Consider the following 27,792-nt stretch of genomic DNA (forward strand, 5'->3'; position numbering starts at 1 on the left):
TATCGATCAGCTCCCTTTCTCCAGGTCCAGAGGAAACGGTGATGTTTGATGGCCGCCCGCTCCCGAGGTTGTTGGAGTCCTCGCAATCGTAGATCAATCATCGACAGAAAAGCTCTCACCATGGAAACCCCCTACCTCCAGACTTTGCTCCTAGACCCCCCCTGTAGAGGGTCCAATTACTGAAGGAAGGAAAGCTATACTAAGACAAGCTTGACTGTGAAGATAAAAAACACACACAAAGAAACACACAAACCATGTAGTGTACTCAAGGATGGGCGAGGGTCTCCGTTAAGTCTGATTTATAATTTTTATTTATTTTTGTGGATGTGATCTCTGGAACAGATCTGTGTGGCATATGTGCTTGTGTACATGCACTGTAAGAAGAAAAATATGATTAATGTCCTGGCAGAAAGTTACCGGTAACTTTTTCAAAAGTTCACAAAAATCTATAGCTCTACAGTATATCCTCAGTACATTTTAATAGACATTACTGTTAATGTAACAGATATCTAAATACGGACTAACCTGTAAAAAAATCCTCCATATTAACACGGTATTTTAGCCCGTATTTCTAAGGACTTTCTAACAGCGTAGGCTAGCTTGCAAGGCGAGGTGAGCGTGACAGAGAGAAAGACGAAAGAGAGAGCAAAGAGGGTAGAGATGGTCCTCCACACCTCCCCTTACTCCAGTGCCTGCCTGCACTTCCTGGACGGCTTGTCATGGAGCCTGGTGTTCCCCTGCTACTGGCTCCTGGACCGGCTCCTGGGCTCCTGCGTGGCCACCTCGCTGGAGAAGCGCCAGCGCTCCCAGGACCCCTGCTCCTTCCTCACCCTGTGTGTGGTGATCTCAGCGCCCCTTTACCTGCTCCTCCTCCTCGCCTCGCTGCCCTTCGCCCTGCTGGGCTTCGTCATCTGGGCCCCCCTGCAGGCCGTCCGCCAGCCATACCTGTTCACCTACCGGAGGTTAGTCTGGACCTTGGTGAAGGGACACTACTTTTGTTCTGCCACTGTATCGACTCCGTCTCTGCTTAAAGGGGCGTTTTGGAGTTTTATTTCACTATTTAGTCACAGGTTTGCCTATAGAGCCCCCTCAACAAGTTTCTCTGTAGAGCCCCCCCTTCAGGTTTCTCTGTAGAGCCCCACCCTACAGGTTTCTCTATAGAGCCCCCCCCCTACAGGGTACTATAGAGAGGCCCCCCTACAGATTTCTCTATAGAGCCCCCCCTACAGGTTTCTCTATAGAGCCTGCCCCCCTACACTCCTATCTTTATTTGTGTCTGACCCCTCCCTTGGTCATTCTTGTGTATGTGTACAACTCGTTACGTTGCAAGACCCAATCCCGCAATACTTCCTAAGGCCAAAAGCAAGGCTGTTTTTCCGCTCACAGGTGCTAGGGGGCGCGAGAAAAACCCCACAAAGTCCTACAAGCATTCCAATGCCTCCGACACTGTTCAGTTAAGGTAAATTAAGCCAAAACAAACTGCATAGTTCCCCTTTAACGATAAATAAGAGATGAAAACTGTTCTCTAGTAACTTAAACAGCTAGCAACCTGCTCTCTGTAGAACGGTGCTCTGTAGCAGATGTCACGTGACCAGCTGGTGGTCTCCTAGTTTATGTATGATATTACACGTTTTAGTGTGCATAACTTTTCTTAGATATCATAGGAATCGGTTCATGGAAATGCGTTGGGATAAACACACCATTTACATAGCCATCATTGCTGTTCTGGAAACAGCCTCGTTTCATCATTGTTTCTCCTAAACTATGCATCAAAATGGGTTTCTACATATATTTGAGCTGAGCAATCCACCATTGAGATGCAGAGTCATGCTTCACTTTAAATCTACAGTGCCAATTGTTCCCAAGGTTTGGAGATTTTGAGAGGCAGAAAATGGAGTCATTATCTACTGTAAAGAGTTTGTTCATTGGTTGAGCCTCCAGCTGCTGTCAGGCTAAATTAGGTCCCAGCGGGTGACTTGTTATCCTAACACACACCCGAGTGGCTACCCACCATAACCACAACTTGGAAGTACTGGATTTATCTCTGTGTACGGGGAAGCAGCAACCCTCTCTCCCTGGAACATCCTCGTGGCACACATAAATGTGACAGGCGTTCCCATAATTGATCTGTTTGTTTCCAGTAACTATACTAGACCAACATTAATGTGGTAATGGTGTATTGAATGCTATGAGTACCAAATCTTTTCATAACTTAACATCACAAGCCAGTGATCCTGCTCAGTAGAGAGGATAAGTATCAGATTTGAGTAGAAAAACAAGAAATGAAAACAACATTTTGGTTATATGGACAACAGAAAAAGATATGAAGATAAGAAAGTAACCAGTTTGAAAAGTCACTATTATTGTAAGTTAGTGCAGACAATATCCAACCTTATTGTCTAGATAAGTAATCCATAAAGCTTCTCAAAATAACTGGAAAGTTATTCCCTACAACACAACCAGAATATACCAATACAGTGTGTGGGCCCTCTTCCTTGTAAACTTCCATCTACCCCAACTTCATAAAGTAGGAGTTGTCTGACATCACAGAGTCTACATCCACGACATTCTACTGGGTGTCTTTTTTTTTCTTGGCCTGATGTCCGTCCCCTTCCTCTGTCTCTGTGTTGGCGCTCTAACCTGCGCCTGACTTCTGAGGACTATGGTTACCTGGTCCTCAGATCTCTGCAGGGTAAATCCAGACAGCTAGCTAGACTATCTGTCCAATCTGAGTTTTTTGTTGACGACTAAAACTACTTCTGAACTTCCTTCCTGAGACTATTTAGCAGAGGCACCGTGGTTACAGTGGTTGTGATTGGTTCAAAGAAATGCCAATAAGCCAGTGCACATTTCTCTCCCATCCCAGAATGCTGCGTGGACTAGACAGACCCTCATGCAGCACTGTGGATGAAGGTCCTTGAACCAATTTAATGGGGAAAACCACTTCCAGAACCAGAGTTGTTCAAAAAGTGGAGTGCACAGGGCTACTGTGCTACTATAATTTTGTATTAAAAGGATGGGTGGAAACATAGCATCTGTCTGACTTGATGAGAGTATTTTGTTGCTTACCTTGTGCAGACCAGACAAAGTGCAGGCCGAGCAGGGCCAGGCTGGCCCGGGGGTTGTTGGCATCGGGGAGTGGAGGGCGCAGGGCAGGAGCTTCTGTTTCTGCAGTGCCAACGTATGCCTGCTGCCTGACTCCCTGGCCAGGTTCAACAACCTGTCAGACACCCACCGGAGAGCCCGTGAGGTGGGGAAGAGGATCCGCAACGGGGCCAGCCGGCCTCAGATTAAAATCTACATCGACTCCCCCACTAACACTTCCATCAGGTGAGCAGCACATCACTCGGCTCATGAATACCAATCTAACTAATGTATTTCCAACAAAAAATTATTCTTTCTGTCTGTCTGTCTGTCTGTCTGTCTTTCTTTTTATTGTGGACATTAGTGCGGCATCCTTCAGCAGCCTTCCTACAGGTTTCCGCCGTACCTCCTCTCTGGACCAGCGACCAGACCAAACACACACCACCAACGGCCCAGCCGACCCTGAGGCCGAACCCCTCACCGAGTGCCCAATTCACCCCTCAGTTGCCACCGACTGCCCCGTTCACCCGCCTGCAGGAGACCAGGGCTCCTCTGAATGCCCTCTGCACCTCAACGGAGGAGACACAGCAGCAGACTGCCCCCTCCACCCTGCAGGGACTACCAGCAGCTCAGACTGTCCCGTTCACACCTCAGGCGAGGCTCCAAACTGCCCCATGCACTCCACAGGGGCTCAGAGTGGCCAGGGCCATCAAGACTGCCCCATGCATGGGGACGGGAACCAGACAAAACCATCGTCAGTCTGCCCACTGTACACCTCAGGGGTTCAAATAAGCATCAGCGCCCCGGAACCAGACCCACAGGAAGAGGAGGCCAGAACAGGGAACCATAGGCCTGGGGAGGGAGGGGGAGACACAGGCAGCATGACCGCCTCCAGGGAGTCACTTGCCCGTTACCATGGCGGTGACACTGGCATGGGGATATCCTCCAATAACACTCTCTCACACGTCCCGCGTACGTCCATCTTCAAACGCCCTGGGCGAAAACGCCGCCACGGAGACGAGACATTTGACCACGAGATCTCTGCCTTTTTCCCCGCCAACCTCGATTTCCTGGCTCTGCAGGAAGTGTTTGACCACGGGTCGACGACTAGACTGCGGCGCCAGTTGCATCGCTACTTCCCCTACGTGCTGAGCGATGTCGGCAGGTACGGCTGGAAAGGCTGCTGCTCCAGATTCAAGTTCCTGAACAGTGGCCTGATGCTGGCCAGTCGCTACCCAATCCTGGACGCCCGGTTTGAGTGCTACCCCAACGGGAGGGGGGAGGACGCTCTGGCGGCCAAGGGGGCGCTGTTCGCCAAGGTCAGAAACTTCTATCTTCTCTTCTTCTTGTTTTTGCACAGTGCAAATCCATTCATGTTGCAACTTGTTGTCGTACTGGGTCAATGCACTTTTTTGACGTTTTCAACCTTCTGAGGTCTGAGACCATTTTTAGATTTCTTCTTAAACTTTCCTTTTGAGGGTATTTGTATATAACCTTATCCCCATGTATTTCATATCACAAACTCAGCTTTCTGTATAGTGTTGTCCAAATTGTGTTTCAAAGCAGTGTCTAAAGAGATAATTTGGCCCTTAAGCAGAAATATTTTCTCACAGTTCTGATGAATGAACATGCCTTCACTCAAATTTTTTGGTGCTTAAAATGAGAAATAGTAAATGTATGAAAAATGTTGTAATATTGCTTTTAGAGTAGTGGGTCTTTTGTCCTCAGAGTCCACAGTCTTTTGTCCTTTTTTCAAGGTTTGTGGCTTGTGGAACTTTTTCTTTAAACTAACACTATTTTATACACCACTAACACCAACTTGTTGCGAGTAGTTTTACACTTATTTTTGGAAGTCATGGTCAATAAACCTCCTATAGTGAAATTAGGCCCACATTTTGAGTCAGTCTTCTCATGTTACTCTTGGCAATAAAGCAAATTAGTGTATTTGCCACAATGCCAAACCATTGCTTTAACCCTCTGAGGACAAAAGACACGCTGGCGCGTCCAAAACCATGTTTGACAAAATCCCTATTCAAAAAGCAATGTTACAAAATTTTATTTCAGACATTTTTTTTTTACTGTTTTAACCATATATTACAGTACTGAACCTTAGACTTTAGTAAACTTATTTCAAGCACAAACACAACTCACACAGCACACACATTTTGATTTGAAACACATGAGGATCAGACAAGGTTTCATACAAATAACTTAATAATGTAACTGTAAGAAGATGTGTGACATCACCCTTAGTCTTACAGGTCCCATGGCATGTAAATGTCACTTTATGAGGTTTTTAACATTAATATGAGTCCCCCCAGCCTGCCTATGGCCCCCCAGGGGATAGAAATGGAGATAGGTGTAAACCGAGCCCTGGGTATCCTGCTCTGCCTTTGAGCAAATGAAAGGTCAGATGGGCCGATCTGGACTCTTGCCCCATAGGGGGCAAGTCCAGATCGGCCACCACTGAGGTCTATGTAAAAGAGACTTCAGATACAGTATTAGGGACCACTAAGGTCTATATAAAAGAGACTTTAGATACAGTATTAGGGGACCACTAGAGTCTGTCATGGGACCTTTAAAGAATGACCAAGAAGTATTTTCCCAAAAAGTACACACAGGGGCCCTAAAGCACTGTAATACTTTCGATCACTTTCTACACACATGCAAAAACATAACCACTCCAGATACTTTAAGACGGACTGTATGTTTTGTCATTTTGTCATGGTTTCACATTGTAGTTTCAACATCATTCTTGCTGAAAAACCAGTTTAAGAAATGTCAGGATTAATACAGACAGTGTTACTTTGTGTCAGCTTTGACAAGACTGCAGAAAAATGATTATGACTCAAAAGAATTAAGACAATTTAATTCTCTCCTCAACGTTTTCCTGGAATTGATTTTGACGTCAGAATGTCTGTCTTTTAAATGAGATTGTAGATCTAACAACGGAAACTATCCTTTTTTCCCCATCTCATTTCATTTCCAACTGAGCTGAATTAGAGCTAAATGTCGCTGTGGACCTTGTTTAATGCCCTCCCTGCAGCAGAGATGTGTCTAAGCTTTGATCGCTACTCGGGGCCTTTTCAGCCAAAAGCTCATCTTGTCATCTCTGACGCCGCTATCGGGAACTTTGGCAAGGCGCTAATTGAATCAGCCCATTAAGTCTATTTATACTCAATTTACTTATTATAAATTTGTGCGTGTGTGTGTGTGTGTGTGTGACAAAAAGCACGTGCATGCATGGAAGAGAGCGTGAAAGACGGATAGAGAGTCCAAGTTAAAATGACCTGCCAGCTATCTGCATTAATTAGAGACAGATTAATTAACAAGTTCCAACAGATTAATTCTCTGTGCTGTAGTATTGCAAACATTTTCTTCCTGCTGAAAGAGCCCCCTAATGCCCCCCCAATGCCCCAATGCCCCCCTGCTCCATAAGCCCTTAAGACTGTGTCTAATGTTAGCAATTAATTGTGGTTAATCAAAGAAACAGCCATTATGTAAAAACAATCGACAATTAGACAATTATGTAATGAGTGCTACAGGCCTAGTAAATAATGTTTGATGCATTTCCTCTTCAACACCGCAGAGATGGAGACTCCACAGACTGAAGATAGATTTAGATTTCTTTATTTAAATGCGACAAAGAACATTAATCAACACTAGTACACACTCCATCATGTAAATGTACCAGATTTAGGTTTGTCTTGCGGGCTACTATCAGCAGTCTCTAGCAGGTTGATGGATTAAAACAGGGGTGTTAAACGTACGGCCCGTGGACCAGGACCGGCCTGCCAATGGATCCAATCAGGACCCCGGGATGACTTTGCAAAGTGTGAAAATTTCAGACAAGTAATACATTCCAATTCAAAATTGATGACTTTATGCTCAGAGAATAGAGGAGTTTAAGTAAAATGGCACAACCATCATTCCAGATTATGAGAGCTGGCAGATTATTGGCATGAGAAAAAACACAAACAGCACATAGACACAGGTAGAAGGGCATAGACACACACTAAAACACATTTAACATAGGGACAACGACAAAGACAACTTTTTTTACAGAGGCACTGTTGGTCTGCACAGCGCAAAGCACCGCCCAAGACGGTTGGGATTGGTTTAAAGAAATGCCAATAAATCTGTGCATGTTGCCATCCCAGAATGACGTGTGCACTAGACAGACCTTCCTCGGCAGAGCTGTGAAAGAAGGTCTTTCAAAGCAAGACTTACTACTGTAAAACTTGTAAACTATGGAGTCTATTAGGCCCTTTCAGAAGGACGACAAATCCCATGTACTGTAGATATGACAAGACGTGATGTGATCTCAATGAAATGCATCGTGGGGGGATTTCTACCCTAGTTACAAGCCTAAGGAGCAGGATGGCTCCATGCCCTAATGTGGGCTTCATGCAGAATAATGGGATGTCTACCAGTCTTCTTTTTTCAAATGCATAAGTCAGCTCACAGCGTTCTCCTACAACCAGAGATCTTCAACAGGGGGTCCTCAGAGTCACTGCATGTATGATGCATAAACAACACATGAATATCTATACATCCATTTCCATCCATCTGGCCCTGTTTAATATGCAACAACATTTTACAATATGTAGTAGGGCTTCCCTGCTCCGTCTCTAAAAACATTGAAGACCCTTAGAGAGAAAAGGCCGTAGTGCACTGTGTAGAGCTTATGAACACAATGTGCAGTGAATCAGTGATGAAGTGAGCTGGGGTTTTGTGCGTGCGTGCGTGCGTGCGTGCGTTCGTGCGTGTCCGCCCGCCTCATGATGAGAGTGTTGACAGTCTGTCAGTTCATTAATCAGCCACGTACTATGGCTGTCGGGATGTGCGTCTGGATCACATCCAGTTCCCGCTGGTTTGATGTGACTTGATGCCGATGACGGGTGGCCGTATGTGTGTGCAAAATGTTTGTGTCCATACATGCCCTTATTTATACAGTACCTGATCTAATGAAGACACACTGAATCACAGCTTGTATGCTGATTGACAGTCCCCCTTCTGCCTGTGACTGAAGTTAACAAGCTGGCCTCACACCCCTGTTAACCACCTTCTTGTATCAGAGGTCGTTCCAGGTCATGTGCCTTTATGAGGTTTTTTAACATTAGTATGAGTTCCCCCAGCCTGCCTATGCCCCCCCAGGGGATAGAAATGGAGATAGGTGTAAACCGAGCCCTGGGTATCCTGCTCTGCCTTTGAGCAAATGAAAGCTCAGATGGGGCAGGAGTCAGGCAGGTAATGCAAGCTGCTTTTACTGACAGGTGACAGAGAAGGAAAGCGAACAGTGTGAAAACAGAATGATTCTCCTTAAATCCAGGAAATTCTGATTTAGACCCGCTTGTCTCGCAATCCAGCATGATTGACATAATAAAATTTTCCTCCCATCTTTTTACCTACTAGTCAAGATTAAGATTTGCCACACTCTGCAGTGGCAGTTCTAGGGGGGCGCCAAGAGTGGCCAGTGCCCGTTATCTTTAATAAAACTAGAATTAATAGGTTTTTTCCAGATTGCATGGTCTTCATTTGCAGATTAAGATTGGTCAGTTTTTGCAGACATGGCTCGGTAATGCAGTATTAATGTCCTAAATGGGTCGTCAACCAATCAGGGTGACTGGCCAGAAGTGCTGAGCTCCAGAGTGAGACATCTCATTTCAACTATCTTTGTTGGGAGCTGCACATGCTCAGTAGCTCGGTAAGGTCCATCAGCTAGATAACTCCTTCTCCAGCTTTGGTCAGTCCAAGGCAGGATTAGCTGGGAGACTTCTTCTAGACCGGGGCCACTTGCACAACAGGGACAGGAAGTAGTTCATTTGGAGATTCTGGTCGAATCCTTGTTTTGCACAAAGCTGACGCACAACAACCTGTTCGGAATTTGCAAACTGACCAGTTGTGTGCGATTTAAAGAGTCTCAAAGTTGGCAAATCTGGCCAATTTTGCTTTGAGGGTGGAATAATTGCTGTTTTGAAAAACAGTTTCCTGTCTTTTAGGTTTGGTGCTCATCTGGGCTCGCAAAAATTTTTTACAAACTCAAATTGATGTGCAAAACTTGCAAGTGGCCGGGTTTGATCGGGCATGAGTCAGACGTGTGTTCATGAATCACTGCTGTTCATTGTGTTCTGACTACATGTTGTTAATCTCATCAATAAAACATTGTTCATTGGCTTTTGCTAGCCCTTCCTTACTCCTTGCAGCCAGCTGCAGGCTTTCATGTGCCGGCTGTTCGAGTCCCCTTCTCCATTCTCTAGACACCTTGGCAGCCTTCTAAAGGCAGCATCTTTTTAGTGAACCCTTGCTTCCTCTCCATCAACCTTTGGTCATTCTCGCTCATTACTACTCGGCACTCCGGCTCACTTGGCTGCCAGCTGGGATGCATCTCATTAGATGCAGTTCATTTGATGTACCTGATGTTCACGCTGCGTTTGGCTTCACAGCTACCAGATACTGTTTGTTCTTTCATATCAAACACAAACAAGGAAGCTCAGTGAGACGCCATTTTTTTAAAGCGATGATCTTTCCGCTTTGTGTTGTGTAGACTCATTACGACGGTGCGGTTGCACTTTCCCCAGACATAACCTGTCACTTTGAACATTGTGGATTCTACTCTAATCGTCTTCCATGGTTTTGTGTTGGTTTGCTGTAGGCTTCTCTTTTTTTAATATCCTTTAAGCAACCATAGCTATCCATGTTGATGCTAACTACTCAGTTCTTCTGTTTAGTTCAAACACACTCTGATCATAAAGTGCCTGTGCCACCGCTAGGAGCTAGTAGACATCAGGAGGCAGAGGGCATGCAAACACATGGTTAAGGTTTGTGTCTCCATCTAAGCTAATGCACATCAGCACAATTTCATAAAAGCTAAGATTTAGAAGCATTTACTGTATAAATACATGTATGTAGGGGATTTTATCAGAAAACAGAATAGAAAATAAGCTTGGAAATATTGGATAGAACAACACAATATAGTTTTGCTATATTGTGTTGTTCTATACCATCCATTATTTGCTCAACATTTCAACAACGCACACAGTTTCCATCCAACGTGTGTTTATTAATTTTGTGACATGTGAAGAGTTGGAATGAGTTCTGCAGGTGATGGGAACTGTTGAGTTCAGGGGACTGTGGGAAATACAGACTGTAGTTAGAGTTTTGCACAGGTAACCAAGGGCCTTTATATTTGCCTTATTGCTTCATTTCAGTTTGGGTTACTTTGGGTTAAAGAACCTAGAACATGGTTTATGTTATTTATTACAATTAATTTGATAACAAATAAACCCATGATGTCGCCTTCAGCCGTCCTCTGCTATTACATGAATGTAAATTCAATCTCTAGCAAATGTAACTCAGGGCACACATGCTCATTAATTCCCAATGGATCTATTTACCTGGAGAGCAGCAGCAGGTCAGCGACATAAATCTGAATTGTCTCTTGTGACGCACTAGAAAGAGAGTGAGAGAGGCAGAGATAGCACATTAATTAAAAAAAATGTCCCTAAAGAGAGAGCCAGTGCCGGCTCTGTAATTAAAGCTTTTCAGTCTCAACATTTATTCCCTCTTATTATTTCAAACTACTAAGTGCATGGTTGAAGTGTGTGTGTGTGTGTGTGTGTGTGTGTGTAAATACACAGTTTGAATGCATTTCTACGGATTATGTTTTTAAACAGGGACACACTAGATTTAATAAAATGGAAATCAGTGGGAGATTTCCCCTTGCCCCCCCCCACCCCCGGGCTTAAATGACCAAAAAAGACCTCTGGCAACCATCAAGGTCAACTCAATTTATTGACAGAAATTGCATATATCAATATATCATATCCATATTATCATATATCATAACCAAAAGGGCATTCAGCTTGACTCCCAATGCTAAACTTTATCAAACTTTAGCCAAGGTAACTACCAACTCTAAAATACAGGATCCTTTTCCTTTCAGCAGCGTGACTCATCTCTGCTGGAACATCAATTCTGCTTACTTATTAACTCAAAATGCTTGTGTCATTTTGATAATGGAGCCTTTGAAACCTGGGCTCATAATTCGTTGTCCTCATACAGTTTGTCTGGTTACCAAGCTGAAGGGTCGAGTTCCTGCTCAACTCTCTAATAATGCACAGTTATAGGCTTAAGACTCATCTTAAGTCTGACTTATGTAACAAAAATGAGGAACTGAATTGGACTTGAACAGTCACCAGAATTGTCGGCATTGCTATTAACTAACAACCAACTTTCAAAGTTATTGGTAACAGACAATTGAAAGGGAAACGATTGAATGCCATGTCATTTTCTTGTTCGTCATTTAGAGATCTGAAAGGCGCAGACCTTTTATGTCTTTCACTGACATTTGGAAGCCCAGACAACAATGAATTGTCTTAGACTTGCTCCTTCAAAGCTTAGAACACTATGCACATTTGAGCCATGTTACTGGTTACTGGTGGCACGGTGTTCTGCGTTCGACTAGTCATGCATGTTTTCCAAGATGGCGCCCGCAGGTCAACATGAACGCTACTGTCTTTGTAATCTAACTTTTTAATAAACTGTCTGTACACTTACAAAGTTCTCAATGCTTGGTTTATATGCAGGGACCGTCATTATGCTACTGTGTTTGATCGGTCTGTGTAATGTTGACGTAGGTCAACCAATGGCCGAGCACCACCTACTGGGCCGGAGGTAGAGGTACTAGAGGTACTCATGTAAACCGGGAGAACTGGCCTAACCTGGTTATTCGCTTAACTGGGTAAGACCATACTGTAATGATGAAAAAGACTGAAACAATTTGGCTGATTGGTTAAAAAAACAAACACCGTTAAGTCATTTCAGCATAAAGTACTTCTAGTCAAGCTCTCCTCCGTCACTGTGCAGAACTCCAGATACCGTTGGCGTCATCTATACTTCATCTTCTAGAACACAGACAACATAAACACATTGAAAGTCACTCGTTCTTGTATGCATGAGTGTGTGTGCACAGAGATACACACACATATAGAATCCCCTCAGGCCTCTTGTCAGTTTCAGGGTGCACACACACCTATTGAAGCATGCATAAGCCCCTGAAATATTAATACAGAGCCCTGCATGAAGATAGGGGGAGAGCAGATGGAAAGGAGAAGGCAGGGTAGGAGCAACAGAAATGGAAAGAATGAGGACAGGGTTGGAGAGATAAGATGATTACATGAAACTTTAATCACCCCTATGAGAGATGATTAAAGTGAAAAATAAAATCATTTAAGGTAATTATGTGGTGAAGACAAATATGGGTTAGTATTACTTTTACAGTTTAAACGCAGATGAGTGGGAAGACTCCTGCCAACATTTATGGATTGGACATTTTGGACTTATATCTTTATGCAATGCTACGTTAGCGGTCTCCTGGCCTTAGCTGCACACTAACAGACAGACAGGACAGTGGTATCAATCTAACAGAGTTAGATGGGAATATTGATTTTTTTAAATGTCAAACCATTCCTTTAAATATGGATTACTAAAGCTGGAATATGTATTATGACTGGAAACATGAAAAATATAGCGTACACTAATGGTTTTGGGTGTCTGCCTGGGTCAGCTGTTGTCAGCAAACCAACACAGTCCCACCTCCATTTCATTGAGTCACGTCTTATGCAACATTATTAGCAAAGTTAATGTGCCATCGGACCTTTTTTGCTCCTCTTCCCCACCCATTCTCACAAAACACTCATTCCATTAAAAGAAATTAAATTAGTGCCCAATTCTTCTGAGGGAAATGTGTGGCTTTTGCTGTGAGGTGTAATAACTGTACTTCAGTCTCCAACGGGAGCCTTGTGTTTGGTATCAGAGTCGAGTTAATCAGCCTAATGCTTTATTGTGCCTTTAAGATTTTTCATTAGGAGGTCCACGCAGAAACAAAGCCAAAACAGCCATCCCATTATCGGCAATCAGTCTCCATTTGTCTACATGGACGTCCTGTCCTTAGTGGGATGCTTTCACACCAGGGCTCATTCACCAGAAAGATACATGCTGACTTCTTTTTTTGTTGCAGTAGGCATTAATTGTTGTATGAGAGCATCATGCAACATATGTATTGTAGTCAGTGTGAAAGAAGTCAGTGAAGGTAGCAGGGAAGTTAAAGACTAGTTAGCAGCCATAAATCCTAATGGTTAGATAAATGAACTCTACCTTAAGAAAGTACTCATGAATGATTGGACAGTTTCAACTCTCTATCCCAAAGCTAACACATACTGACAACCACTCACACATCAACACCAATGTGAGTCACCAGTTCAGCTACCCTGGATGGCTTTGGACTCTGGAACACCCATGCCGGCTCAGGGAGGGCATGCAAAATCCTCACAGAAAGGCCAGCTGTCCTCCTGGTTAAAAACCCCAAAATTAAACAAAACAAAGTTTGCCGGGATTATTCCTGGTAAAAACCTCGGCAGACCCCAAGCTTTTAGCACAGCAGATGTAAAAGCTTTCATTAACTGGATAAACAACATGGTGAACGTTGTGTGGTGAAAGGCTGACACAACACAACACTGGATGGCTTGAATGTTCTTCCTGACAATAGTCTCATTTTATACAGTATGTATGTAACATGTATGTGGGTTGTTACTGTTGTTATTGGGCTTTACAAATATCCCTCTTTGATTTTGAAGCTAGAAAGCTAAATTTAGAGCAGTTTACCTCGTCCAAGGCTGTCTCTGACAGGATGTATTCTGTCTTGTAATAGATGTGCTTCACCCAGACGCCTTTCCACTTCAAACTAACCACCCCACAATCACCATCGCCCTTTCTTTGCAACCCTTTATTCCTCCTCCTCCCCCGCCTCAGTCTGCATCCACCCACAGGCTCTTCAGCGCTGCCAGCCTCCCCCGTCCTCTCTACCTTGTTTCTGTGATGCTTAAGGACTTCTCAACACCAATGCTAAAGGTGTCTGATTAAATCTGGAGTGATGTTCAATTTATTGCAGCTTTGCTCACACTCTGCTGCTCGGGGAATGGAGAAATTGAGGTTGTGAAGAAGTACGTGTCAAGTGTACGTGGACATGTGCAATAACATCTTCAGCTCTGAGTTTAGCTGACGCTGATTGATTCAGATTACTCTACCTCTAGGACTTACAGAGCATCGCTCGCTCATTTTAATTATGTAATTGGACATTTCACGAGAATGGACCCTCTGAACAAATGGCAATTTTTTTATATAGAAACTGGCATTGAAAGAAAAATTGCAGAAGTTGTGTCAGATGGTTTTGGTGTTGAAGAGTTGTACTTTTTGTTTACACTGATTATTTTCTCACATCATTTCCCTGCTGATAGAAAATGTTCCATGCCCCTGGGAATGGCAGACCGTTCATAACGTGTCAACACTGTGAATGGCAGGGTAGAAATCAAAGATTTATTTCCTGTCAAATATTAATCACCATTTTTTTATGTTGTAAACACCATGCACGTTTTTAGCTGTGTATGATTTTTCCCAAAGGGAGAGAGGGTGTAGGGGATGGGGATGTAAGTGTGTAAACGGAGCACTAGTTAGCTCCATGGTTAGCTCACACTCACCAGGGCGACCTGGCAGGAGAACAATGCTCAACGTTAACGGTCCCGACCGGCATGATGGGCCTGTATGAGCACCAATCTCTGGCAGAAGCCCAGCTGGCCCAGCGTGGCCTGGCCCGGCCCAGCCAGGGCAGCGCGGATCTTCCTACCAGTCCTCCGCCATGTTTGTATACTCTAAAGTCAATTTTGAGACTTCTGGGTTTGAGAGTCAGGACCACGGGGCCGGGACCATACATCTGTGGTCGAAACTCTGGTTGTTAGGAAATGGAGCTAAAATAAATATCTTTACATGTGGTTACATGTGGGGTCGCTCCCATTTCCAACCATTTAAAATATGGTTCTTTATTGGCCAGCTGTGAGTTAATTAACAGGAACGCCAAAGAAAAAGACCAAACTGGATGATGCACAATGTGTGTGAAACTGAAGACAAATGAAGACGAATCTGGATGTTGGATGCTGATCAGCTGAGACAACGGGGCTCACGGTAGACAGCAGGATTCCAGCTATGCTCACTCAGTCAACTGCAGGGAAATACATGCTAATGTCGCAGCTGCAGCAGCCTGCAGTCAGCGCAGAGGAAAAGAAAATGACGTCTACATTTTAAATACTGTGTGTATAGGGTGCTAAATTAATGGTTTTCACAGGCTCCATTCCAATATTTGCAATCTAATATTTTTGTGTACATGTGTAACTTGAAATGACTTTTTATATGCTTTGATTTCCTCATATTTTTTAATTTATTATGCTGTGTATGTTTTTCTGAAGGACACGTCATCCGGGAAAGCATAGTTCAGAATAGCGAGATCTTCCATATGTCATAATGCTCTCATAATTACAAGATCCATATCTCATCATTTTACAGAGATGTCATAATTACGAGGTACAAAAAAGAAAATGATCTTAAATGTATGAGATATGGATCTCCTAATTACAAACTATTGCATGATAATAAAAGGACATTATATAATTACATGAGACTTACCTCATGATTATACCAAACCATAAATATTAAGTAATTATTAAAGTAGGAGTTATTATGACTTGAAGAGGAATGTAATTATGTTGTATGGATTGCGTATACTGGCAAGATTTTTATCACATAATCATGACATGATGAAATTACTGCTTCTTTTTTGACAGCATATATGTATGTATACATATTTGGTTAATGCAAGGGGTTTCCTTTTTTATCATTATTTTTCCGTACCCGTTTTTTGCACATTCTTTAATTATTTTCCACATACAAACTTTAGTCAATCATCAAAACATTCAACAAGCTTAGGACATTGCTGCTTCTTTTAAAAATGTCCCTAACTTTCATGATTAAGTATTTGATAGTTTCAGCAGAAAAACTTTCCATTCAACTGAATGGATGGAATTTTCGAACTTGACGCAACATCATACATTTTCCTCTCGCCCTACTGCTGTTATGCAGCACCCCACAACTGCTAATATAATAAAATAAGAGGTTACAGCTGTAATGAGTTTCCCCAAAGGAATCCTAAAGTTTCACCTTGCCTTGTGTGATCTAATGGGCGCTGGTGCTGTTACGTTCTTGTTCAGGGGGCTCCAGTTCATGTTGCTGGTTCGAACATGGTGGAGTAACACAAGGTCATGTTTGTCTCTTGCAGGTTCACGTGGGCACCTCCCATCAGGACCAAAGGGTTGTGGGATATCTCACGTGTACGCACCTCCACGCCATCGAAGGTACAGTTCCATGTTCTGCAGCTGTTCACACACTCTCTCTCTCACATGAATGCAGGATTTCCATGACACACTTTTTAAGGCTGTTTAGCACTATGAATGAAGAACATCTTAGCTGTGTGTGTGTGTGTGTGTGTGTGTGTGTGTGTGTGTGTGTGTGTGTGTGTGTGAGTAGATAAATGGGCGCATCAAAACCCTAGCGTGCCTCCTCTTGCTGCTGTTCCCATAGCGACCGGCTCAAGCTGTTTACGGCGTCACGGCCCTATTTAAAGCCTCCGGTTGATGCCTCCCTCATTTTTTACCAAAGACACGTCCCCCGTCCTCCATCCCCAGTCACCCCCCCCCCCCCCCCCCCCCCCCCCCTACCCTTTCGCCTGCTATTCTGGGCTCTTCCTACGCTTCTCTCAGGTCTAAAAATAGCAGTGCCAGGGCTGTTTCTAAAGATACATCACACATAAAGCCTTTGGTGGAGGGGAGTGGGATGAGCGCGAGGGGGGGGGGAGAAAATGAGGGAGGAAAGCAGAGACCTGATTCTTTTTTGAGTGTAGTACAGCAGCTTCAATACTACACTTACTGCTAGCAGCAAACCCTTATTTTGACTTGAAAGTGCAGCGTGTCAGGTGTTTCTGCTTATTTCTGCGTGCTGTTCTTTTCATGATGTTGGGTGTGAGAAAGATTTCTTGACTAAGGGTGTTGGTATCCTCAGTAGTAAGCATTTCTTCCACGTGTGTAAACAATTACACAAAAGCAATTAAAAAAGCTACAAACCAAAAGGAGAGCAGAAAACACTGTTATAGTATTTAGTTTATTAGTATTAAATAGACTCGTTGTACCATTTTTACACTACACAGCCTATTTTGATATTAAAAAGAAGTCACTTTTGACATTTTGACACTATCTCTGATGTGAGCATGTCCATAATCATAAATTATTATATATATGTCTTTGGTAAATAATGTGTTAAAGTCTTTTGACATCAGAAATTTGGGATTTTGTTCAACCAAATTGCCCAAAAATAACATGGATGCACGTTGTATGGGTACAACGTTCTCCGCAGGTAAAATGATGAACACTTATTACTGGAATTTTGGGTTTCAATTCTATAGCATTTGAAAAATAATGTTTAAAGGGTTTCAAAACAGCCTACTGACATAAACTAGTCTGTGATCCAGTCAACATCCTCCGATCTCAGCTATTAGTTCAAATCATGATGCATTTCTTCTTTTTTAACTTAAAAATTAGGTATAATTTCATAAATTAGTCCAATAATTAAAAAAAAGCATTAAAAAAAGTGACAAAAACGGTTTCTGTGTTGAAGGACGTTTCCTCAGAACGGTGTGAAGTGGTGTGTAATGGCTTTTTTTCTTTTATTTGGTGGCTGAAGGTATTTAGAACCTAATGCATGTCTCCATACATGATTTCTTCACAATATGACTCCATTGAAACACCATAAAATATCATATGGAATTATTGCCAAGCCCTAATGTAGAGGATCCTTTGGAACAAGACCATCACGCCATATATGGCCCATGTAGTCGAGGTTGGACTAAAGGAATCAGGCTTATTACTTTGGCACTCCATTAGAATACGATTTTTGCTGAGTTACAAATATTAAAATGATTGTTACTCAACCCTAAATAAACATCATCCAAGTTTTCACACACAGACAGCAGAACAAGATGGACAGACACACAAACACTATCTGTAGTGATTAGTGCTCCAGTAACAGAAAAAGAAGGGAAAGCGTTCCATTTCATGTACTTGAGCTGGAGCTGAGAGTAATCAAAGCCACCTACTCACCCAGCAACATCTTAACACCTCTTTGTTTCTCACACTCTCCGCTCTTCAGCTGTTATTTCTCTCTTGCGCGCTCTCACCTACCGCCTCCCTCTGTTCACTCCTCCCTTCTCTCTCAGGGGTGGACACAAGAAAACACTGCCAAAGCCAAACAGCTCCACAATTGACTCGATGTTACGAGTATCAGTAACACACTAGATAAGCTTGGTAGCTTAGCAAAAAAGTTTCATCGAGTAAGGGGGAGAAATTGTCATTCTCTTATATTTATTTGTTGGATGGGCGATGGGACCTCTAAGCTGGATTGTTGTGCTCTGTTGTGTTCCAGAGGCGTAGCTCAAAATGTTGGTCCCCATAGAAAGGCATTTTCTATGGACTCCTCCCAGCATCCACAGCTATTCATTGTAGCATCTTTTTGGGCCCTCCTCAGATGAGGGCCCGGATTACTCCTTCCCTTTTTTCCTCCCCAGTCTGACACCCCTGGTAATACCCAGACCTGATCTCCAGCCTCTCCTACTCTTTTGTCTTTTGAGAACCTGGTCACGTCTGTTTCCTTCTGACAGGCTTGGGTGACTTTGTGGCAAACGTTTTGTATTCATTTGCTTCTCCTCTCCTTTTCCCCTGCTCCCTCCTTCTCTCTACTTCCCCCTGACACTGCGCTTTCCACCAGGTGATGCATCTGTACGCTGTGAGCAGCTGGACCTGTTGCTCCAGTGGGGGGCTGAGTTTCGCCAATCCACATCCCAACTATGTGAAGGAGAGAAGGTGCTGGAAGACCTGGTGGCCTTTGATGTCATCCTGGGAGATCTCAACTTTGATAACTGTTCTTCAGGTATGCATTTGTCCGGGGTAAGTCCAGACAGCTAGCTGGACTATCTGTCCAATCTGAGGACTATGGTTACCTGGTCCTCAGATCTCTGCAGGGTAAATCCAGACAGCTAGCTAGACTATCTGTCCAATCTGAGGACTATGGTTACCTGGTCCTCAGATCTCTGCAGGGTAAATCCAGACAGCTAGCTAGACTATCTGTCCAATCTGAGGACTATGGTTACCTGGTCCTCAGATCTCTGCAGGGTAAATCCAGACAGCTAGCTAGACTATCTGTCCAATCTGAGGACTATGGTTACCTGGTCCTCAGACCTCTGCAGGGTAAATCCAGACAGCTAGCTAGACTGTCAGTCTCTTCTGGGGTTCTTCCTGTATAAACCTTAGCCCTCCTCTGCAGCGCTGTGGAGGAAGGTCTGGCAATGCGAGAATACTCAGGGCTAGATCACTAGGTTCTAAACTGGGAAAACTAAGAAAACATTAATATATGTCCCATTAATGGCAAAAGCTTAAAGGTGAAACAATGAAGGAATACATACATGATGGGTGTAAGATTACTGGATCCCTATAAATAAGTGCAATTGATTTCTGTTTCAATTAAATGAATTCATATCACAGTCATATAGCGCATTTCTAAAACTATCATAAAAATCCCACCTTCAGATAAATCTATCATACATTTCATAGTTTATTTAGCTCTTGCAGAGGTCACATGATGCTGCGTTCCATGTGGCTCAGAAGCCCGAAGTGGGAATGACATCACACTGAGTAAACAAGCAGGAATCCCTTACCGGGTTTCAGCTAGCCAGGTTAGCCATTTATAGCCATGTCAGTTAATAACTGGCAGACATTTCATCTAACAGATGGGGGGGACAATAAACGTAATTTGTTTTTCTTAAGAGCAATTATTGACTCAATTTGTTCTTTCCCAAGAGTCCCAGTAAACCAAGCAGTGGACCAAACCAATGTGTGGCAAAGGGGGGTGGGACTCAAAACGTTTCTAAACTTAAAATGCATTTTTTGCATCATTTGCCTTACTTACTTGTACTTTTGTAAAAAACAAATTGGGGCAGAGGTTTATCATAATTTTATCGAGACCAGAAGGATCCACATTATTCGGTTCACTGATCGTTCACGCCTACTTACTTACTTACTTAATACTTCCTGTAATTACTGAGGAATATAATCAGGGATGGGTCAGTCTTTTCTAATGGTCGGACTAAACTGTGTGAACAATGGTTCTTCATGTGTGCTCTTGTGGTTTTTTCAGAGGACAAGCTGGAGCAGCAGCATGCACTTTTTACTCAATACAAGGACCCGTGTCGCCTGGGGCCAGGGGAGGACAAACCATGGGCTCTGGGTAACAATACACACACACACACACACACACAAGCAAAGACTCACAAGTACAGACACCTGCCACATCACATATAGTCAGGGTGCAATTTGCAGCAGGGATGCGCAGGATTTCCCTCTTTCTGGTCTACAAATCCCTGCTTCTGCTGAGCTATTTCTTTTGAGTGGGGGGGTGCATTTTATCCTGTGGGGACAAAATGCGCCCCCCCCCCCCCCCCCCCCCCCCCCCCCCCCCAAACACACACACACACATCTTTTGAATAAGTTAAGCAACACACAATCATGAAATTACTAGTCACAATGTGCTTTTTGGTTTGGAGATTATTTTCCGTTGGATATTGATGTTCATGAACAAGTGTTTTGGCAACAGGCCGAGTGGCACTACATAGAATTGGAAGGGGGATTTAATTCTTGCATTTTTTTTGTGCATTTTCACACATCATACCCAGCATATAATGTACTTCTAGTCTACCTAATAGGTAAATTCTCAGATGAAGCATCAACAGCACAAACGTACCCTCAAAAAGTAAAGCACTACATTCTGAAAGGCAGGTGATGCTGTGGACCCGTAGCCTCAGTGGCTCAGAAAAATCTGGTGATCCATACAGAGCTGGCACTAAGCTGGCTCTGTCCGGCTAAATCAGGATGCAACCACTGTGTTAAAATGCAGCCAGTACAGCGTGCTGATTCATGGGAATTAGTGACGTAAAGACTGGAGGGTATTGGTCTGGATGGGAAGCGTTATTTAGGCCAGTGGTATTTCAGGGACATTGTGGGCAGGACAGAGTGAAAGGGCTCATTTTAGAGAAAGGGCTTATTTATCTGGACGTCGGCTCTGCACCTGGAGTTTTGCTATTAGACATAACGGGAGGTAAAGGAGGAGGCAAGCAAATAAAAATGAATCAATCAATAAATCAATGAAAGAAAATGGGAGAAAGCTGACCCCGTTTCACATAGTTTATCCAAAGAAGAATATACTTAAATGAAAACAACAGCCAGGCTTAAAAAGGCGGGCAGAGAGCCAGGCTGCCGGGGAATGTCACATCCTTTACTGATGGTGTGCCGATGGATTTGATGAAATGGGCTCGTCCACGGACTGAACCAAAACAAACAAAAATCTCTAAATCAAACGGCCTCGGGGGTACATAATAAATCCTTTATTGTCCAGGTAGGGCTGTGCAAAGAAGGAAGAGGGTTAGGGCCACATGGGAAAAAAGTGTTTGAATTGTAAATTTAAACGTGCAAATGTTCCACCAAAACTATTGTTCCCGAGATTATTTAGCAGAGGCCCCGTCATTGTGTCCAGTCCAAAACTGAAGATTGTCCAAGAGCCGGGAGTGCTGTGTGGACTGGTGGACTAGCTGTGGAGGACTAATACTGATGTCATAATCAAGGTTATTCAGCCATGTAATTCAAACTAAACAACAACGAAAGAAATAAGTTAACATTCAACTACTGAATCTAAGAAAACAAGGAACAGCTCTAACAGAGAGCTAAAGGAATCATCTAAACGCTGATCAACCAGCCAGACAACCTGCAGGGCTCATGCTGCATTCAATGACGTGGGCATCAGGGCTAGCCTCGGACCACTTAATAGTTAAAAGAACATTGACGTGATAGTAAAGTCATGTGCTTGAAGCTGAAAAAACGAAAGGTTTGAGTGGAAATCTCTCTGTTGATCATCGACTCCATTCAGTAGTGACAAGGCTCTGATGGTGATGCGTTTGAGGCCCTGTTTGATGTCAGATTAAACATGTCAACCACAAACCAAAAACCCAACAAGTGCAGTAACTGTGGCTTCCCATATTTTTTTAGGAGTGGTCGTCCAAATTAATCCAGAACAGATCAGGGTTATCTTGAATGATGAACTCAAATAATTTTCAAACAAACCGTAACCTTTGATTTTGTGCCTCGATCAACGTTTAGTGGGACTGGATGGGCAGGTTAACAGCTAATTAGTCAGAAGTTATTTATTACTTGAGTTCCATATTGTCTCTAAATGCAATGCACAAATGCTTACAATTCAAAATATTTGAAACCAAATGTGACCCAGATTTCAATCCCATCACGTCTGTGAAAGCACAACACAGAGGTGTGATGTTGTTCATCAGTGAAAACTGGAAATGGGTGAAGTAGAAAGCATTAAAGATTTCAGAGATTTCAGATTGTTACATAAATTTAGCGAACCAGACCCACCACTATCGCACTGTCAAAACAGTACTGCTATCTTTGGGGGGGTCCTTCACTGGACTCAGAAGTTCCTACTAGACGCTGTTGGGATATGTGTACACTGGCACTGAGTGAGGGAAAATGAGGGAAAGTAGAAAGGCACAACCACATGAACACATCCGGCAGTTCTCCGCAGGATTGTGCGGCGGTGAGGCTGTCACTATAGAGACAGAAAGATACTTTTTATTTGAATCCCCAAGGGTAAATTACATTTCACACTCTGTTGTTTCAAACAACCCACAAGGAGAGCATGCTTAGACTTGCTAACAGGATATTTCCGGACGCCGTGCATGTTTTAAACTCTGCATAACTTCTGCCTTCTAACAGGCTATGTAAATGTACCGTGAATGCATCTGACATGTTGGTGTCTTTTAAACCCATGAGGGGTGGGGACTTTGTGTGCAGGACACAAAAATAAAGAAACAAATTAAAGAATGATCATTTTATTGGGGTATTTATTGAGAAGTGAAGGGTAGAGAGGCCTGTGAGTCTGCTGAGCAGTGATGCATTTGAACGTGTCATTCAACAGGAACTTTACTGGACCCCAGTGGCCTGTACGACGACGAGGTCAGTTCACCTGAAAGTTTACAAAAGTAAGTCACACACACACACACACACACACACACACACACACACACACACATTAACATACACACTTGTTTTCTTCACTTCTTAAATTTTACAGCGCTAACACTTGTACAATTTGAAAAAGCTGATGATAAAAGATGTTTGTTGCAAGGTTATCTGGGATGTCTTGTAAACAACACATGTAACTCCTAATATTATTTTACCTTTCATATTTAGTCTGTTGATTTGATATTGTGTGTCATATTTGTTTTGGCTTTTTTTTCTCTTTCTTCTCATTTCTTTTGGTATCAGTATTTCAGTTTCTTTATATTTTAATTGGAGTATGCATTGGGGGAATAAGCCCGTCTGAGGGCCACGTAGGAACAAATGAGTTTTTAAAATGATTGAGTTTACAGTGAGGGATTCTGAATTGCCTGCCAGAGGTCAAATAATTACAGATAGATTTGTTCCCCTCAAAAGATTTAACAAGCCACTCCCCAAAAGAGGTAACCGTGCAGGGGGCTAAGACCATGGATCTATCCCCCCTACCTGTAGATGTGTTTCCCAGCACTTTCAGAACCACTTTAGTGGGTCGTACCATCCTAACCTTGCAGCACTCGTCTCTTTTCTCTCACTTTATGAAAAGAAGCTGCCTTCCAGTGCGGTCGGAAATATCCAGATCTATAAACGATCTGACAGTAACTGCGAAACATAAAGTCTGTTTGTGCTACATGGGGGCGGTAAAGAACACAACAGGGGCGTGGAAAATGAAAAATAAACGTGATTTGTACAAAAAAGGCACAAATTGTTGCTGAAAAATTCACCAGAATGAAGGAAATTAAGTGTTTGAGACTGGCGGAGGACCCCAATACCCCTCGGTTTACAATGTGTCCCCCCACGCCCTCGGTGTGGAGGACCAGGATGGACCAGTCACTGTCCTCTAAACTTGCCTGAAGCCACCTACACACTGTGAAACTGCTCTGCGCTGGCCGTACCATTGTTTTCCTATGGGGGGAGCAGTGCTGCCCAACTGCACACCCCTACCATTGGTGACTGCTCAATCTTGCAGCGGAGAGCTGCGCTCAAATTGCAGCCATGGTTGCACCTAGAAAGGTCAGCGGCAACGAGGTCAGCGCTCTGCGCGAATCAGTGAGCAGCTGCTCCCTTTAATCCAACAGCGGGGCCACATCCTTTGTCTAAACCTGAGTCTTCTGGTCCTTCCCCATCCCTGTGTGTATCTGTTAGAGTGATGGAGAACGAGGAGGGGAGGAAGGAGTACCTGGTGTTTCCTCCAAGTAAGAGCCAGTGTCCCGCCAGCAGTCAGAAAGGGAGGAAGATCCCGCTGAAGGGCAACGGACGCCGGATCGACTACATGCTCTACAGCGACGAGGGCCTGCAGCCGGACTGGAAACTGGTATGGTTTAGTCAGGGATAACAGGAAAATGCCATCAAAACATTGTCGCTTCTGCTGTTTTCATGTTAATCATCTCACAACCTTTCAGATGTATCTCATTGGATGATTGGAACCACTGATATTAAACCAATAACCCATAATAATTCCATTTGATATTTTTGCAGCTGTATTGAAACAAACCTGTATTTCCACTGACAATAAATGACACACGTGTCTGCACGCCTACACCAATTAATAATTCAAAATCTTCCAGAGACATGTAGACAATGTACTCGTTCCGTTTAGTTTACACAATGTAGACAGCAAAGTAGATCTTGAAATCACTTCTTTAAATCCAACATGGCGCTTCATGCAGCAGCAGCCAGCTGTCAACCCTGTGTGCTGGAGGGCTTCATTTGTGGATAAAAGAAATGTAACATGATAGAAACTCATCATTGAGACTAGACGGTGAATAAGAAGCAAGGCTGTGCTCTGTGAGACACACAGTATGCAGCGAGCCAAGAGCATTAGACCAGGGATCCGACAATTGGTCATGAAGGAAGGCCGAGAACATGTTAAATTAGACTGGACGCCAGTAGAGAGCTCTCATACCAAGGGTTTCTCCTGCACAGAGGAATATCTGCCGCTGGGTTAGAATGTTAAATGGTGTAGCTGATATCTCTGCAACCCAAACAGAACATGATTGGTTTACTCTCAAACACAAGGAGAGAAATGTTATAATTTACCACGCAGTCTGGGTTAGTTTTACCATACCCTGGGCTGAAATGTTACATTACAAAATTAGGATTATAACAAAAACTTGATTTTAAACTTTCATTTAACATTTATATTACTTATTAACATAAAATGTGTGTTTGTGTGTGTGTGTTTGCGCTAAGAGTCTCCATCTGTCTTTCTTTTCCAAGTCAAAAATTGAAAGAAGAAAACATAAATATAACCAAAATGTTACTTAGGGTAGGCTGTAACATTTTGTAACCCAGACTGCCATGAACTAGCTTCATTTACAGCTGACAACACTAACAACCTGCATGAAAGAAATCCATAAAGACACACAATAAATATGATTTAAGTTTCTTGAACTACAAAGCCGGCAATACTATCACAAAAATAAATGAGGTTTAAAAAAATTTGAAAACTTTCTTTCCTACTTATGGTTTTATTTCTTTCTAAAATGTGCAGTGTCCCTGTCACCGGCTGCTGCTTCTTCACATGTGTAATTAGGACCAAATAGAGCATGATTACAGTGAATCAGCTGATTCCAGACTTGTTCCTGATTGGAGCGTGTTACTACTCTCCCCGGGCTCCCCTACACAGTGTTTACACTAATGAAACGGACTGGGCTTTGGGGTCCATTGTGTTGGATCCGGGCCCAGGTCCCAAATCTAAAAGCCCCCTTACTGCATTATAGTCCATTGTACTTTACCATATTTTTAATTGTCCCCTGCCTCCTGAGTTCTGGGTTTTCCAACATAAATTGGTGTTCAAAAATGCATCAGAATGCAGAAATGCACTCAAGATGTCCTGGGGGAGGACCCTCAGCTTGATATGTGTGATGCGTGTTGAAGATGTTAAAGCTGGGAGGGCAACGCCGTCACGGCTGCCGGTCTGTGTGAGGGATCGGAGAGGATAGGGAAATCAAATCACATCATTTCCATAGAGCGTCTCTGTCTCCGCCCCCCCCCCCCCCCCCCCCCCCCCCCCCCCCCCCCCCCCCCCCCCCCTCGGCCTCTCCGTCCACAGCCGCCTGCCGCCACCTGGTGCCAGAACGTGGTCACTGGGACTTCCTTCCACTCAACACCAGTCGAACAAATATGTTCTTGTTTTGCTTCCTCATAAACAAACCACAAACCCAATTTCATCACCCATTTCCTTTTTTTATTTCTTTTTTTATACAGTATTGTTTTAAACAATGAACACGATACAGTTTAGGTCATCCCTCTCAGGTATAAGTTCCCTGCTCTGCAGCACTGTGGAGGATTGCTGTTGCAAAAAAACCTTGATTGAGATACGTATTCTGAATGCGCTGTCCAAAGACTTCCTCTAAACCTGAATAATAAAGTCATATCACACATGTCTTAATCAGAAAATTCTAAATTTGGAAAAAGGCCTTATTTGGAATATCAAAACAGAATATGCTGTTTACATGACCCGTATCAAATTTGGAATATTGCCATGTACAGAATTACAGTGGAATATTAGCGGGCTTGTAAATGTACTCTGTGACATCTGAGTTATTTAAGTGATTTACTGTTTTTGTGTGCTTTTAAAATGAAGGACAACTTCTACACAATAGATGAGTTATTGAAGACTTGATGACAGTTCTCCTCCCCCCGCAGGATATCGAGGAGTTCAGCTTCGTCACCCAGCTGGCCGGCCTCACCGACCACCTGTCTGTGGCCATGCGATTGGCTGTTTCCACCGGAGAAGAGGAGACTTAGATTGACCACCTGAGCTTATTATTAATTAATTTTCAAATACTGCCATGGAAGGAGTGACAGATGACCAGGAAGAGAAGAGGAGATAAAGAGTTTGCAGTGACCGATCGGCTTGAGAAAGACTATAAATGCATTGAAGGGAGAATGAAATCGACAGATGAATCACTTGGAGGAGCACTCAGGGGATGAATGGATTTAAAGAAGGTGGAGGAGAGCACAGCAGAGGAGTGATATGAAAGAGAAAGACTCTGGAGGGGACAGATAAGCCGGGCAGTTCAGTTTAGAAAGCCAGAAAGATATTCATCTTCCTGGGTAAACCTCCCACACACACACACACACACACACACACACACACACTAAATACACCACCTTAAACACAAACACCACTGATTGACATTTTGACTGTTGGATATCTCTTCTTCGTTGAACTGAAGGTTTTTATTTTTTCAGTGAATTGTGTTCATGTAGCCAATTTACACACACTTCTTTCATTGGATCTTTCTAGCCGTAGAGTAAGTATGCGTTTTTTAATGATTCTACCTTCAGGGACAGTCGGATCGTCTTTAGCGTACAGCTACTGACTGGCCTTTACACTGACCTGTGTCCTTGTGTCGTGCTCCGTCCTGAATGGCTACTGGTCGTTCACCTTACTACTCCCACGTCAGTCCCAGGAACCTCAACAAGTGTCTTTTTTTCTAAAAAAAAAACACAAAACACAAAACTAGTCTTTCTAAAAGAAGATTTTTTATAGGGAGTTTAAATGCTTGTTTATTACTATATGGTATGTTTCTAAAAAAAAAAAGAAGAAGAAAAAAAGAGGTATTGTATAAAGCGACTTGGAGTTGGAGAA

General features: G+C 43.2%; 1 protein-coding gene and 1 long non-coding RNA gene across 2 annotated transcripts; one reads left to right on the forward strand and one right to left on the reverse strand.

The window, feature by feature from the left end:
• Window positions 1-6: 6 nt before the first annotated feature.
• smpd3 (sphingomyelin phosphodiesterase 3) lies at window positions 7-27,756 on the forward strand. Its single transcript, XM_034878578.1, has 9 exons — window positions 7-962; window positions 3,079-3,330; window positions 3,449-4,403; window positions 16,250-16,325; window positions 18,787-18,948; window positions 20,212-20,301; window positions 23,056-23,119; window positions 24,339-24,507; window positions 26,844-27,756. Exons 1-9 carry the CDS (start codon window positions 661-663, stop codon window positions 26,943-26,945), a joined length of 2,172 nt encoding a protein of 723 aa, XP_034734469.1. The 5' UTR covers window positions 7-660; the 3' UTR covers window positions 26,946-27,756.
• On the reverse strand, window positions 2,840-7,297 carry LOC117948793. Its single transcript, XR_004657561.1, has 3 exons — window positions 7,251-7,297; window positions 4,413-4,414; window positions 2,840-2,870 (listed from the first exon to the last, which is right to left on the reverse strand). It is a non-coding gene; the product is annotated as an uncharacterized LOC117948793 (long non-coding RNA).
• Window positions 27,757-27,792: the final 36 nt, after the last annotated feature.

Source organism: Etheostoma cragini, chromosome 8 (genome assembly GCF_013103735.1).
Source record: "Etheostoma cragini isolate CJK2018 chromosome 8, CSU_Ecrag_1.0, whole genome shotgun sequence".
Taxonomy (NCBI): domain Eukaryota; kingdom Metazoa; phylum Chordata; class Actinopteri; order Perciformes; family Percidae; genus Etheostoma; species Etheostoma cragini.